The following is a 17,202-nucleotide window of genomic DNA, read 5'->3' as shown; positions in this document are numbered from 1 at the left end:
GGGGTTTGGCAGAGGCGCGTTTAGCTTGCCGGAGTGTATTCCTAGTGCACTCACGCATCCTGTGGAAAAGAGGGGGATGGAGATTTTGTGTTTAATGTCGCCTCTAGTTGTTCTGGTAATGTTTCACTCTGCAGACATGTTCACCTATTCCCAATGCCTGAATAAAAAGGTGACTTTTTTCCATTTTGAGCGCGCAGGTAAGTAAATAAGTAGATCATTTTATCCAAAGCAACTTGTGCATTAAAACGGTAATGCACAAGAGCACTTCAGGCAATGCAAATTAGTTTTTTTTAAATGTCTGCACTTTCTGAAATGCATTTCATAATGCAATATAAATGTGTTTTTATACTCACCCTAATGTCGTTGCAAATGCATAAGAGCTTTGTTCATCTTCAGAACACAAAATAAGATATTGTTGATGAAATCCGAATGGCCCAGAAAGGTAGTAAGGACATTGTTAAAATAGTCCATGTGACATCAGTTGTTCAACCACAAGGTTATAAAGCTACGACAATGCTTTTAATGCGCAAACATGACAAAAATAATGCCACAAGTTCAAAAAGAGTACCACAACGTTTTTCAAACTGAGTTCACTATTATAGTTCAGTCTTTTCTAATATATTTAGAAACACAAGCAAGCAATGCAAATTCAATTTCACATGCCATTACTTTCTGAAACACAATTCATAATGCAACACAAATGCAGGTTGCTATAAAACCTATAATCTTTTGGCTGCAATCACAGATTATTAACTACTACTCCGTACTCTAGGTAAGCCCAGAGTGGATGGCCAGGCCCCGGTGCCTTCACGGGTCATCATTAGTGACAAACCAGCAACCGTAACAACCTCCTTCCCTCCCATCACTGTTCCTGAACCCAAACCTGCTCCTGCTGTTCGGAAACCCAACACCATCTTACTGGAGGTCCAGTCAGAACCAAAGAAACGGACCCCCCAGCTCCAAATACAGGTAAGAGCTGTAACATACAGTAGTATCTCAGTTTTACATCTTAACAACATTAATTTATAAGTATTTGGACAGAAGTGGGAGGCAATAAATCGTTTTTTCCTTTTTAATGTGATATTTGTTTCCCATCAAGCCACAGTTTTTTTTTGACGTTTATGACTGTTATAGCGCCAGCTGTGGTCCGATCTCCTTAAAACTTTGCATGCTTGTTTAGAATCACCCGTCACATGCTCACCAGGTTTCGTGAAGTTTTGAGCTTTTCTGTAGGCTTTGTAGGATTTTAAGTAAATGTGGACAGGCCCCTTTTCTAAATGACCCCCTTATAGCTTCAGGGCAAATTTCAACCTTTTTTTTTTTAGAGAGAGTTGTACTTTGTACTTAAGTGTTTTCCAGATTGAGCGAAAAACCTAGGACTATTTTGCAAAAGTAGGTTTTTTACATCTTCTCAATCATTAAACAAACAATTTGATTCTGGTTCTAGAGCCGTTGTCCAGAAAGATGATTTTTATCATATGATACAAATATTTCGTGTATGTGCAAAAAACCATGCAAAGTACAATCATTTACACCCTGGAAAAATACGATATCGACACATTATTATGACTTTTTCCAAGTAAATGGCAACGCATTACTTTTTAATTGACAAGAAAATATATGAGTTACTTTTTTCAAATAGGTAACTCCAGTTACTTTTCCCCCCATGTATTGATTAAAAGCTCTCCTGTCCCCATGTTGAGAGAAATCGGGAGTGAGGTGTTAGTTCTAGAATAAATGTGAACATGCATTAATTCATTTTACTCACAAAAAAACAGATTCAGTATTCCTCAAAATGAATAAAAACAGTGAAATTCAACTCAGAATATGATGCAAACCTGCAATGATTAAATATGTTAAATAATGCAAATGTCCTTTATGCATTTAATCCCATTGTATTAACCGATGTCTTTGCTGCTGACCTTCAATGATCCAATTCAACCATACTAATAAGCAAAAATTACTCAAGATAATCTAACCTTTGTTTTCCTTTTTTTACTGCTGAAGAGTTGACATTTTTTCTTCTGCGGACTACTGTATAGACGTAAATTTACTTTTCTCAAAGGCTGAGGCTTTTGGTGTAAAAAGGCTTTTACATTTGCCAAAAATAGAACTTTTTATATTAAAAACAAAGAAGCAATCCCTGCCCAGATTTAAAAAGTAACGCAAAAGTAAAGTAATGCATTACTTTCCATAAAAAGTAACTAACGTAATTAGTTTCTTTTTTAGGGAGTAACTCAATATTGTAATGCAGTACTTTTAAAAGTAACTTTTCCTAACACTGTACATAAGTGTTCTGAGTTTGGTGGAGATTTCTCATTGTGCTCACTGGCCCTGCCCCTTTCTAACGTTTTGACATCCCTTTGTGACGGTGAGTCGAAAGTTCAACTTTTTTGATAATTATTGATATTCACTCTGCACTGGTTTGGTTCCGATCAGGCAAACCTAAGACTAGGGCGAATCTGATTCTGCATGCGTTTTGTCCAGTGTGAGCCAAGGATTCCAATGAAATAAGACGCTCAAGCCTGCAACCCACGGTTTAGGAGTTATGAGTGATTTTGTACCTTTAATCGCTGTAGCGTCCCCGTCAGGCCAATTGGGGTGAGCCTTGGTGACGTTGTCAATGGTGTGAGTACTACAATCCCTCCAAGTTTTAAGTCTCTATGACTTGCGGTTTGGTCTGCACGATCAGTTTTACTTGGAGATCGCTGATCCTTGGACAATCTCACAATTACAATAGGGTTTCAGTGCTACGCATTTTTTAAATTAGCAATAATTGCATTTTTTTTTTCTCATTAAATAAATGTAGCCTTGGTGAACATAAGAGAGTTCTTTTTTTTTTTTAAATAAAAATTTAACCAACCACAGATAATTGAATAGTAGTGTATGTTTGGTTGCATCATGCTGAGTAGTTCCACCACAGTGAAATGTCATTGGTCCAAAAATCACACTTTTAACAGTTGTATGTTTATCTTCAAACGTATGTTGATTTTGTCACTTTACTAGGTATTTCACTTTCTTCTGGGACATAAAAATTTGACTTTGCAAGCTTTGCATCACACATCGAAAAAAATGTCACTTTCCACGTGCTGTTTTTATTAAAATGGATTTGTTTTTTTGTTTGCAGGTCCAGCCTAGTGTGAATATTGAGAGCGGTCTGTGGAGCAAGCCGGCTCCTTCTACACCATTGATTCCAGCCGAAACCATTCTTCCTCCACCTTCGACCCATGTAAAACCCAAATCACCGACAACACTAAGTAGACCCTTATTATTTGAAAATGAAATGGTTTGGTTGGCCTTAGTAGCACTTTTCCATGTTTTGCACCAAAGCAATTGCTAATACTTCTGCAGGCGTTCAGAGTCATCATACACCCAGAGCATAAGTCATCTAACATGTACATTTGCTTGTGTGTGTGTGTGTGTGTGTGTGTGTGTGTATTCATACACCAGCTGGTCTTGGCTCGGTTCTGAGAATGGATGGATATTATGCCATTAGATTTTGGCTGTGCTCCAGCATGCCTTACTGCTATAAGGGTCGGTTTTGTTCCAGGTTTGCATTTCTCATCGCACCGCCATTGATTTTTGCCAAGCCGTGCATGCGTGTGCGCTCGTGCTCTCAGAACCTGCCCGAGCGGATGAAGATGGATGAGGTGTGTGCGTTTGCGTGCGTGTATGGAGCTGAATGTATAATGTTTCAGGGGGGACTTTGCCGCCAGCATTTTCTGCTCTTACTCCTCCAATCCCGACCTCAGCCATTCACATCTGGTTGCTAGGCAACAGATGCAGCTCCGTTGCTTTTCTCTGGGTTCGTTAACAGATTCTGAGCAAGCGTCTGGGAGGACAAAGCCTCTCTGTGGTCTGCCGGCTGCTGTTAGCATCAGAGTAATCATTACAGCTCTCCTGAAATAAGCGGAGATACGATAGATGGATATTCTACATTCATGCTAGAATCTCTGGAGTTCATTTATGGATGTGTTTCCTCTTTTGACTGTGCATTGAGGTTGAGTTCACAATTAATCACATTCTCACAAAATTTAAGAAACACTTAAAGGCTTTTGACTGTTTGGAATATTATGAAGATGTGTCCTGTATAATAGTGTACTCTGCTTTAGTTCAAAATGATCAAAACTATATCCATTTTAAAATATATTTTTATTTAAAATACATTTTAGTGATGTCAAACGATTAATCGCATTCAAAATAAAAGTTTTTATTTACATAAGATATGTGTGTGTATTGTGTATTATGTATATATAAATACACACACATGCATGTATATTTTTAAGAAAAATAAGTTATGTATGAAATATATTTATATATAACATAAATTATATGAATATAAATATATACACGTAAATACATGTACATATTTTTTAAATATGTACTGTATGTGTTTGTATTTATAGCGTATATTATATCATATACTGTATTGTCTAAACAAAAACATTTATTTTGATGCGATTAATCATGATTAATCATTTGACAACATTAAAATAAATATATATTTTTATAAAATAATACATTTTTTAAGAAAAATATGTTTATATTAAATATATTTATATATAATATAAATTATATGAATCTCAATATATACATGTAAATACATGTACATATTTTCAAAATATATATACTGTATGTGTGTATTTATACCATATATTATATCATGTTATATATATATATATATATATATATATATATATAATATGCATTTTCATATGAGTAAAAAAATGTGTTTTAAATAATTACATTTAAAAAAATTTTTTTTTACTTTATTTTTTGACTATTTACAGTATTGTAATTATTTAAAATTGTAATAATCTAAAGAATCAGATTTAACAGAGTTCTCTACTCTCTACTATACAGTCTTTTCTAAATATTTACGAATAATTAATTTAATTACAAAAAAATATATATTTGAAAAATATTTTTGTTAAATACTTTTATATAATATAAATGTAAAAGTATATAATATATAAATAAATATATTTTTTTAAAATAATATTTTAGAATAGATTTTACTGAGGTATAATAGTAAAGTGAGGTGCAAGTGTGTGTGTGTGATATTTACTTCGCATAAAACCACATTCAAAGCTGACATACACACGATCGCATATCAATTTTGATTTTATATTAATGGCAGCCATAAATATCCTGCTGTTCAAATATATTAGCTGTCTTAAGAATCTTGTATTAATATTATTATTATTACTATTAATTATTTGTTGTTATTAATAAGAAGAATTTAGATTTTACATGTTTTTGTTAAAGCAATAGACAAAGGCATTCAATGCTACGCACTACGTATAGTTTACGAACACGTGCAAGTGCATATGTCTCCCTCTCAGATCCTGTGCTTGATGCAGCTCGGCAGAGGTGTTCTGGTCTGCCAGCTCAGCATGGCTGCGTTCAGCACTCTGTCTGTGCCCAGTTAATGCCCATGACTCATCAGACTGGCAGACCCCAGATTCTACCCACACACACAAAGACACGGGCAAGGACAGACACACAAACCCACAGATCCTACCGACACGCTTTGAATCATGCACTTCACTCCCACCAGGCCCGAGGCTTGTCAAACAGAGGGAATGAAATATGACTAAGAAGACTCACAGTGCTTGTGCTTAAAACATATGATATCTCCGTCCTCTGAGACTTGACTTTTTGAGGGCACTGCAGTCACCACCGGCACGTACTGCTACAAAACCCAGCGTTGTTCTTTGAGAAAATATTGTGATAGATAGATTTTTTTAGACCTTACAGACATAAAGGAAAAAATGAAAATTCTGTCATCATTTACTCACTCTCATGTCCTTCCAAAACTGAATGTTAATATAGACAGGGACTGTCAAGGACCCAAAAAGCACCATAAAACTGTCGTTAATAGTGGGTTCATGCACAGTATTTTAACTCTGAAGTATTCTTTAAATTAAGTGAACTGTTAACTGTTCTCGTCAGTCCAGATCCATCCAAATTCTGAATGAATCAGATCAGTTTTGTGAACTGAATCCTTTTGTCCTTCCGTCCTTTTATGTTCCATAGAAGAAAAAAGTCATCCAGGTTTGGAACAACATGAGGGTGAGTAAATGATGACAGAAAGACTATACAAAGGAATGATTCCTGTAATTTGGAGTTTGGGTGCAAAACAACCAATTGCTCTTTTCATTTCCAGCTCTTTTCAGTGTTTGAACATGCAGGTGTGATTGTGCAAATGCGTGTGAGCAGAATAGTAAGTAATACTGTGTTTCTGTAGCTCACTGCAGCACATTTGGTGCAGTCTCGTTTGTTTCCGCAGCTCCGATGCAGCTCCTCCACACACACACACACACACATCACAAAATAAACCAGGACAGAGTTATCAGGAAAGAAGAGATATCTTGTATCACCCTGAAGGGGTTTATTTTGTGATAATGACTTACTGACTGTACATTATCCCGCCTGTTACACAACTACTTACCAAATAAATAAATAAATGGATATGAAATATTGATTTAAATCGAAATAATTTTATTACGTGAGGAGAAAGAGACTGTAAAGTGATATGAGAGACGTCAAATCATTAAACTAGCACAGCTACATTACTAAGTTTAGCGTTGTTAATTCATTTTTTTTGTTGTTGTTTTTGAAAAAAGTCTCTTATATTCACCAAGCCTGCATTTATTACAGAAAAATATTGTGAAATATTACTGTTTTCTAATTTAAAAGTGACATAAATCTGAACTTTTCGTCTTCAAGTGCTATAATCGGGCGCCCTGTGCATCTACTAGTAACAACCTAGTAACTTTGTTTTCTCAAGCCTTTTTCTGCAAGCATGTGAAAAAAAAACAAGCATTTATTGATTTATTTACTATATATTACGCTGCTGCCACACAGATCTAATGTAAACGTGATTTTTTTTCCCAGCTGTTTAACTTCACAGACATAACTGTCTGGTTTTGTTACTCATGTGTGGTTTTAACATAAACTTGTGTGTATTTGACAGTTTAAGCGCAATAAGACATCATGAAAGAGAATGTTTGAAGTAAAATGGTTTAAAACGCATGACTTTAGCATGGTAGACATGATAATCAAAAACCAAACAGGTGTTTTTTATCAGAGTATCTGAGGTGCGAGCTGTAAAGGAGGCGCTCATAGTGGCTGTGTTTGGATATCCTGAATTATATAACCTTTCTTCAAGTGATTGTCACAACGTGTTCCTTATAAAAATATCCCCGAAATACCTGTCACTGAATATTGTCATTATTGCATCACGTCTCAAAAGCACGTCTCGAGACCCTCATGTTCTACACTGCGCTTTTTTTTTTAAACCATTTCGGAGCCCTGCATCTCACGCCCCTTAAAGGAGACGTCCACTTCCAGAACAACAATTTACAGATAATGTACTCACAACCTTGTCATCCAAGATGTTCATGTCTTTCTTTCTTCAGTTGTAAAGAAATTATGTTTCTTGAGGAAAACATTTCAGGATTTTTCTCCATATAATGGACTGATATGGTGCCCCGAGTTTGAACTTCCAAAATGCAGATTAATTATGGCTTCAAACAATCCCGAATGCGATCCCAGCTGAGGAAGAAGGGTCTTATCTAGCGTAACAATCAGTTATTTTCATAAAAATAATACAATTTATATACCTTTTCATGTCAAATGCTCATCTTGCCTTGCTCTCTCTGAACTCTGTGTATTCTGGCTCAAGACAGTTAGGGTATGTTGAAAAACTCCAATTGTATTTTCTCCCTGAACTTCAAAAATAATTTCAAAATCATCCTACATCGCTGCAGAAGCACCGACCCAGTCTTTGCAAAGTGAACATGCAAAGAAGGTCAAACACCCTTAATCAAAAAGGTAAAACAGCGATATAGGGCGATTTTGAAGTTGAGGGAGAAAATGAGATGGGAGTTTTTCGACATACCCTAACTATCATGAACTGGAAAAAAACAGTTCGGGACGAGCAGACAAGACAAGCGTTTAACATTAAAAAGTATATGTATTGTACTATTTTTATGAAAATAGCTGATCGTTTTGCTAGATAAGACCCTTCTTCCTCGTCTGGGATCGTTTACAACCACATTTGGGATCGTTTAAACTGCATTTGGGAAGTTTAAACTCTGTGCCACCATATCAGTCCATTATATGGAGAAAAATCCTGAAACGTTTTCCTCAAAAAACATAATTTCTTTACGACTGAAGAAAGAAAGACATGAACATCTTGGATGACAAGAGGGTGAGTACATTATCTGTAAATAGCTGTTCTGGAAGTGGACTTCTCCTTTATTTGTCACATGATCCTTGAGAAATCATGCTAATATGCTGATTTGCTGTTAAAAAAACATTATCAATGCTGAAAACAATTGTGCTACGAATGACTATTCACAAGCAGTTATCTCAGAAAGCCATATAATAATTGGATGCAACATGTATTTCGTCATTGACTATTCAAGATAAAACTTCTGCTCCATAAATGACATACTGGTTACAAAAGAGCTTTAAAATCTTTTTTAGTGCACTTGCAGGACATTGCAATAACGTGGCATATAACGTCTCTCGTACTCAGCACTCTCGTACTCTCATTCACATGAGCAGACCAGCTCTCTCTGTTACCATGGAGACGAGGCTTAGCTGCATGAGACAAAGACCTGGAAAACTGATGCGTGATTTTCTCTCGCTCACACGCACACACCTCTTAAACAGTTACAGTTTGTGTCCTTGCACTGAATGATTCATTGAATCTTTGTAAGGATGCCCTGTAAGGACACCCTTGAATCTCTCTTGTAAGATCAGACGATATGACATTGGTTGATGAGACAGCATTTTATTATGTGTGTGTGTGTGTGTATGCGATCAGCATTACGTCTGCAACCTTTCCATTTGAGGACTCATTTAAGCTATTTTAAGCTATTAACGGGATAGTTTACTTAAAAAGGACAAATTCTGTTCTTCAGACTGTTTTTCTTCAGTGGAGCAAAAAAGGAGATATTTTGAAGAATGTTCATGCTCCTCATTTCCATACAAATGAAAGCCTCTGATGATCATGGACTTTCAAGTTCCAAAAAGAACCATAAAAATAAATCCATATGGCTCGTGCACTACATTTTGAGTGTTCATAGGTCATACGATAGCTTTATCCAAGGCCCAAACTGTAATTCATATCTTTCTGTAATGGAAAGATATGAGGGTGAGCAGAATTTTCATTTTGATTGAACTGTTCTTCCGTTTTATCACAGCTTTAAAGAAAATGACAGATCTTTTTTTAAGCACTGTGACATTCAACCGAGTGAAACGGATTATCGAAAAATTAAAAATGTACATTATATTAGACTAAATGATTTAGAGATGTCTGCATACTTCACAAAAGAGAAGTCTATTATTACACCGGTTGATATGCTTTCAAAAAAGTTTCATTTCATGGCAACTTTAAATCCACGCTACTCTACTTTATGGTCAAGTATCATCTTTTGTTTCAGTCTGTCATCATTATCCTTATTAGCTCATGCACTTACAACTTTCTAATCTCCCCAGTCGTTGATGAGTTTTGTAATTTCCACACACCGTATTGCTTCCTGACCTCTGTCTCCGTATCATTGCCTCCCAGGCCTCAGAGGAACGGCACGCTGGTGAAGATCAGGAGGAAAATATCTTTCCCGGAACCAATTTCTTGGCCGTAGCCGACATCAGCCAGGTACATTCAATTAAAAGCACATTTCAACCCACACGCTCACTTCAGCTTGTAACGTAAAGGTCATCTCACAACCTGGTGTCCACCCTAAGGGTATCAGCCCCGATCGGCAGTTTCCTACTTCATTCCCATTTACATTTTGACCCAGCTACAAATGCCCATTCTCCACGTCTCCTCCTACACGGAAATATTGGCCATCAATGGCTCAGCGCTCCAATAATGAGATTTTCTGAGCCAAAGGGTGAAGGAGAATATCGTTTTCTTTAATTAACGAAGACCAGAGAATGAATGAGAGTTTAAAATATCATTCACGGGTTGGGGAAAAATCTAATTACAATACACACGGCTAAATTGGCCTTTCAGTGAATTGATATCGAAGGGGTGTGGTGCCGTATCGCCGATAATAGTCTTTGTTCCGTTCAGGAATTCTGCTCACATCACGGCTCGCTCAAGCATACGCACGGAGACATAAGCCCCTTATATTTACCGCTAACAAGCAGCGCAGGACGCCCGGCGTATTGGGCATTAGGCCGATTCTGCCGCTCGGTCGTACAAGGGCAAGGCGTCAGTTAGCACCGAAATAGCATAGCAGTCATTAGGCGGAAGGTGGAGGCAGGCAAATCTGTGCTGTTCTCACAGGCTTTTGTGGAAGGTGCTGGGAAAAAGAGTGTTTATAATGAGAATAAAGAATCGTGGAGGGGGTTGCGCTCCAAATCACATGAGCTGTTCCACAGTGACCCCTTTTGGCTTGAGAGGGAACGTCATCCACTGATGAAGCTTTATTATGTTTGATCTGATCCCTGGTTAACAGAGGTTTTGCGATGGAAGTAAACTGGTTTGCATCAATAAACTTAAAACTGTTAATTGTTCTTAGATGTTTGGCATTAGAATTTGAGTGGTTGGCTTTTTATTCATACCGTACTTAGGCTACCTGCAAATTGGAGGCTCTATGTCAGTGGTTCTTAACCTTTTTGACTACTGAATATTGTCCAAGACAGTATTCAGTTCAGCTGATATTCATTTCTGCTATAATTTTTTGTTTACCCAAACTAGTAATAGTAATATATTCATATAACAAAATGCAAGAATTGCTAGTGGTACCAGTATATTAAAATAATAAAATACATTGAATATAAATAATTTAAATTAAAATAATTTTAGAATTTACTGAATGAATACTGACTTTTTTCCAGGGTTCACAGTCTTAATAAGAAATGAATATACATGGCTTTTCCAGCTGTTCGTGATTATGAAATGTTTAAAAATATATATGTGACCAGTCATAAGTGTCAATTTCTCAAAATTGAGATTTATACATCATCTGTAAGCTGAATAAATAAACTTTCCGTTGATGTATGGTTTGTTATGATAGGACAATGTTTGTCCGAGATGTTGGTGAGAAATCAAAATACTAAGAAAATTGCCTTTAAAGTTGTCCAAATTAAGTTCATACTTAATTTGTGCCACAAAAAAAACAAAAAAAAAAACAAGATAATCGTAATATTTTGAGAAAAAAGTAGATATTAGATTAAAGTTTAAATATTTGGAGACTAAAGGCAAAATTATGAAAATAAGGTTGTAGCAATATGAGAATAAAGTGCAAATATTTTGAGAATGAAGTCAAAATTACAAAAATAAAGTTGAATATTTTGAGAATGAAGTTGAAATTAGGAGAATTGAGTCTAAATACTTCAAGATAAAGTTGAATATTTCGAGAATAAACTTGAATATTTTGAGAATGAAGTCGAAATTACGAGAATAAAGTAGAAATATTGAGAATAAAGTTGAATATTTTGAGAATAAAGTTGAATATTTTGAAAATAAAGTTGAAATTCCAGTAATAAAGTTGAATATTTCAAGAGTGAAATCGAAATTATGAGAATAAAGTCGAAATTTCGAGAATAAAGTCAAAATGCTTCCGGAATAAAGTCGAAATTACGAAAATAAAGTTGAATATTTCAATAATACTCTGAGAATAAAGTCAAAATTGCAAGAATTACATCGTAGCGAATAAAATGTTATAATTTGAGAGTAGGAATGCGCAATATAGGCTATACTCTCGAAATATTATAACTTTAATCTTGTAATTGCTCTCGTAATTTCTTGATTTGTCTTTTTACGTCTTGATTATCTGTTTCAGCTTATTTCAAAGCTGGTTTTGTCTTATTTTAAATAATTTGAAGTCATCTTGCAGGCCATTGATTGAGAACCACTGCTCTATGTGATTGTAATAAGTCTGGCATCACTAATTACTGGTGCTTATACTTAAAGTTAGAGATTTGAACGAGCTCATACAGTGGCACCAAATATTGAACCTTGTCTTGCACCATTTGTGCTACATATAGTGCGTCCTGTTAAAGTTATTACATTTCTAAGTGATTTTTACCTGGTGGATGACAGAAAGGGTAAAAAAATCCCACAGACTTGCATATCTAGAGACCAGAAACATCATAGAGACTTGCAACTGCCAGAATCCCCTAGCAAGGGAGCTTTTTCATGAGCAAACATTACTCATATTTTCTTCAGATTATGTAAAAATCTAGTGTCTTCTGTCTGTTGGCAATAGTGTGACTATAAAAAGTCCCTCTGACTCTTTTTATTTTGAATCTCTAATTGTTCGAATGGCAATTAAGATCGAAGTTATGAGTCCAGAAATACAAACATTTTCCAAACAACGAGAGCAATAAAAATTCAAGCGCGTTGCACGGCAGTTGCATATAATTAAGCAGTTTTTCGAGGACTGGCATGTATTCGGCCCACTTGTAGTTTTCCCAACGACCAAATAAAGGCCACAGCTACTTAAGTCCAGACCCCAGTGAACAAGCTCTCTCTCTCTTGGACTGCAGGCGCAGATCGTTGCCAGCTCCTAAAATGTCATTCCTCCAAGTCTCCAGTGCCTCAGCTTTGGCTCGGTCAGTTCTGATGGAGCCATAAACTTCAAACGGGCTCAGCGCCCGACTGGCAGAATGCATTTCTCTCTCTTTTTCCTCTGGCGGCCGGCCACTGGAAATGAGCTAATCGCTCCTTACACAGACCTCCCTGAGTCCGGGCCAAAGGAATCTGAACATTATCCAAACCAATGACCGAAATGTTGAAAGCTGGCTCGCAGAACCAGCGATGGAATTATACAAGACAAACGTCCCCCTTTCTCTGCAGCCTCCCGTTCTGTTAAGACTGTAATGACCGCTGTGAAATTGCACACAGACTAACATATGTTTGCCATTACCGCACAGTACACGGTGTGCACTTTTATTTGCTGTCATTTGCGTTGAAAATTCAACATCTGATCCAGTAAGCTGTCAGGGATATTTTTGCTCTAACGGATTGTCAATAAGTCTCTCAGAAAGCCATATGTTTTAGTGTATATATGTATATCATAAAACTGCTGAGACTCCATTTTCCTCAATGCTGTGTTGAATTCAGGAAACGAACGAAGGACTTCCAGACTCTCCTATAGAGCTCAACGGGCTGCCGTCTCCTCCTGCTGCTCTGTATCACGGCCCGGCGTTTCCTCCGCAGCCTTCCCAGTCCACCCCTCTGACCGAACCCATCCTGAGCACCATCCAGCAGAGAGAAACCCTGGAGAACAGGCTGGTGGATTGGTGAGACTCAATATGTGCAAACATCATCTGCTGCACAGTTATGACCACAAATATATCAGGATTTATACAAAAATATTAGGCAGCACAACTGTTTTCAACATTGATAAAAAGAAGAAATGTGTCTTGAGCAGCAAATCAGCATATTAGGATGATTTCTGAGGGATCGTTTGACATTTTAGTGCCACATTAAAAAAAAAAAATCTAAGATTACGAGATAAAAGTCATAATATTTTGAGAAAAAAGTCAATATTGCTGGATTAAAGTCGAAATATTTTGAGACTAAAGTCAATATTATGAAAATAAAGTCGTAGCAATACGAGAATAAAGTCCAGATATTTTGAGGAAAAAAAGTCAAAATTACGAGAATAAACTTGTAGTAATTTGAGAATAAAGTAAAAAAAAAACTGAGAATAAAAGCAAAGTTATGAGAAGAAAGTCAAAATATTTTGAGAATAATGTCAAAATTACGAGAATAAAATCTAAATAATTCAAGAATAAAGTCAAAATTACAAGAATAAAGTTGAATATTTTGAGAATAAAATTGAAATTATGAGAATAAATTCAAAATATTTAGAGATTTAAATCAAAATTATGAGAATAAAGTCGATTATTTCAAGAATTAAGTCAAAATTGCAAGAATAAAGTCAAAATACTTCGAGAATAAAGTTGAATTTTTCAAGAATTAAGTTGAAATAATGAGAATAAAGTTGAAATATGTCAAGAATAAAATCTCAATTACAAGAATAAAGTTGAATATTGAGAATAAAATCGAAATTACGAGAATAAAGTTCAGTATTTCGAGAATTAAGTTGAATATTTCGAGAGTAAATTTGAAATTACAATAAAGTTAAATATTTCAAGAATGAAGTTGAAATTACGAGAATAAAGTTAAATATTTTGAGAATAAAGTTAAAATTACGAGAATAAAGTCTAAATATTTCAAGAATAAAATCTAAATTTACGAGAATAAAGTTGAATATCTCGAGAATGAAGTCCAAATTACGAGCATAAAGTCAAAATATTATAAAATATTTTATATAAATAAAACTAAATATTATATATAAAATATATATAGGCTGGTGGATTGGTGAGACTCAGTATGTGCAAACATCATCTGACCACAAATATGTCAGGGTTTATACAAAAAATATTAGGCAGCACAACTGTTTTCAACATTGAAAATAAGAAGATATTAGGACATATTAGGATGATTTCTGAAGGATCATGTGACACTGAAGATTGGGGTAGAGATGCTAAAAATTCAGCTTTGCAACAGGAATAAAATACATTTTAAAATATATTTAAATAGAAAAAGTTTATTATTTGTATTTCATGCATTTCGTAGTATGGTGCTTGCAACGCCAAGGTCGTGGTTTCGACTCCCAAGGAATGCTTGAACTGATAAAGTTAGTTGCTTTGGATAAAAGCATTTGCCTACTGCATAAATGTAATTTCATGTAGCGTGCATAAGACATAAGGCCTTTTTCAGAGGGTTATAGACTGAACTCCAGGTTGCTTTTTGAAATGCATATTTTGTAAGTCACTTTGCATAAAGCTGTGGCTCTACTAAATGACTGTTTGCTTACTCATTGAATATTCAGGCCTAAATTTAGTTTCATTTATTGTTGCATCAGTTGAAGTATTCAGTGACTGGCTAATGACATGTTATCATCATCATAGCATAATGAGACTATAGCACTGTGTTTTCATTTTTCCCATAGGGTGGAGCAACAGCTGATGGCTAGAATGATCACTGGAATGTTCCCCCAGCCCGTCCAGACTGATCCAGCCAGCCAATCAGAGCCGGAGAACAGTGTGACATCAGACATAGGTGAGAATGTGTTGTTTTGAATGTTTCTAATTGTGACTTTAGGTGTCTCTGAGTTTAGCGTTAAACATATTTGAAAGCTCCCAGCTTAGTACCAATGAAGTTTGTCTGTCTGGGGTTCAGCCATCATACATCTTTACCAATTTACCAGCGTGTCTGGTCAATGTTAAAAATCAACAACACAATCAATAACGCATGACAGAAACCAGCAAGAATGGGCGAGCTGCACCAGGTTCTAGTCTATAAGCTCATAATTTTGATTCATAGCGTCTACGAATGCGAGCAGCGCATTTGTCAAGCGTGTCAGCACGCAGCAAGATTGTATTTCCTCATTAAAACACGATTGCTTGTGCTCAGCCCCTCTACTCCTCCTCCGCTCCATCCTTCCGTCTCCGTCGCGTCACTTCTGCTCAGTCGGCGTGGAGGTCCTGCCTCATTAATTCTCGCTTTCGTTTAATAGAAAGATCAATGATGTATCAAATTTGCAGAGGAGGCTCGCGGCAAACTGTCGTCAGCATATTCGCAGACTGACTGGACTCTTCCTCCTGTAGAGGAACTGTATTTGTGTTTGAATGCAGCCCCTGCCCTAGACAAAAAGAAAATGAGGGCCCCTGCCAAGAATGTCAGTTCTGTATATTAGCTTTTTAATAGTGCCGGTTCAAAATGCTTACGGGTGCAAGAATTCAGAATAGCCTGGATGAAAGGTAAAGCGGGTCTCAAATTGGTTACTTGAAATTACTTTGCTGGGAAACTCAACCTGCCAGAAGGGCTTCATGGGAAACTTCTGAATTTTGTGGGAATGCCAGATTTGCAGATATTAAGTGCACGCATTGTTACTATTAATTGGATGCACATTAGACGTTTTAGATGAAATTTGATATTAAATATTAGCAATGACCTTGCTGAAAGTGAAGATAGGGCAGACCTATTGCGTAGTGCTTTCAGATCCAGGGTTTGCTCAAAACACATTGCATTTATTATAAACCCTTCTATTTTATCAATAAAAATGCGGTAAAAGAGAACTGTTTAGTCAGTGTTTAGATCCATAAAATTATATGTGACCCTGGACTACAAAACCAGTCATTGCAAGTTGCACGGGTATATTTGTAGAAATAGCCAACATTACATTGTATGGATCAAAATTATTGATTTTTCTTTTATGCCAAAAATCATTAGGATATTAAGCAAAGATTAGATTTTGATTAGTAATATGCATTGCTAAGAACTTCTTTTGGATAACTTTAAAGGTGATTTTCTCAATATTTTGATTTCAGATTTTCAAATAGTTGTATTCCGCCCAAATATTATCCTATCATGACAAACCATATATCAATGAAAGCTTCTTTATTATTCAGCTTTCAGAAGATGTATAAATCTTAATTTAAAAAATTGACACTTGTAACTAGTTTTGTGGTTTAGGGTCACATAAGTAAGACAGTATAATACAATATGCACAGTAAGATTTGTAATGTTTTGAAAGAAGTTGTTTAGTAAATCATGTTAGCTCCATACTCCATCATCAGCCCTGTCAGTGGATAGCAAGTAATAAAAATATACATTTTAATAAATGCTGCTTTCTGCTTTCGCATTTTATGGAGCATTTTGAGTAAATATTGTGTAGAATAAGCTTTATTTTAATTTCAGTTGACCTTTCAACCTTTGCTAAGCTCCACCCTCTTTGGTTACTAAGTTCCTACTAAGCATCCCACAAGAAAAAAAATCTAAATTTCTGTGATTTTGGAAGAAAAAAATGGAATTGATTATAAATTTTGTGTCCATTTTAATGAATTCATGTGCCTTTGCAATTTTACATACATATATATGTATATATATATATATATATAAAGCTTTACTTTTTTTTTTTTTTTTTTTTTTTTTGTTTAGTTTTTAACAACAACAACACTGTTGCTAGGACTGGTCAGTAGGATTTTTAAGGTGGAGCTTAGGACACATTCTGTTTGTGTCTTTTTGCTGTCACGAAATTGCATCAGCCATACTGCTCTTTAGATACCACCTTTGAAAAAACCCCTTTAGCTGAAGACTTCTATGTACTTTTAAAGTGATATCTCACCAAACAATGAATATTCATGTTGTTCCAAACC

The 17,202-nt window shown here is 35.7% G+C and overlaps 1 protein-coding gene across 1 annotated transcript in view; it reads left to right on the top strand.

The window, feature by feature from the left end:
* The window catches only part of kiaa0586 (KIAA0586 ortholog), a 161,136-nt gene that overhangs the window by 91,603 nt on the left and 52,331 nt on the right, over nucleotides 1-17,202 (top strand). Inside the window, 5 exon segments of the mRNA XM_051133094.1 lie at nucleotides 773-969; nucleotides 3,128-3,229; nucleotides 9,587-9,673; nucleotides 13,094-13,272; nucleotides 14,994-15,103. Of these exon segments, the coding sequence (XP_050989051.1) occupies nucleotides 773-969; nucleotides 3,128-3,229; nucleotides 9,587-9,673; nucleotides 13,094-13,272; nucleotides 14,994-15,103 (675 nt within the window).

This window comes from Labeo rohita, chromosome 17 (assembly GCF_022985175.1).
Source record: "Labeo rohita strain BAU-BD-2019 chromosome 17, IGBB_LRoh.1.0, whole genome shotgun sequence".
Lineage (NCBI taxonomy): Eukaryota > Metazoa > Chordata > Actinopteri > Cypriniformes > Cyprinidae > Labeo > Labeo rohita.
Note: the sequence above shows the minus strand (reverse complement) of the source record. Positions and strands in the feature narration are given on the sequence as shown.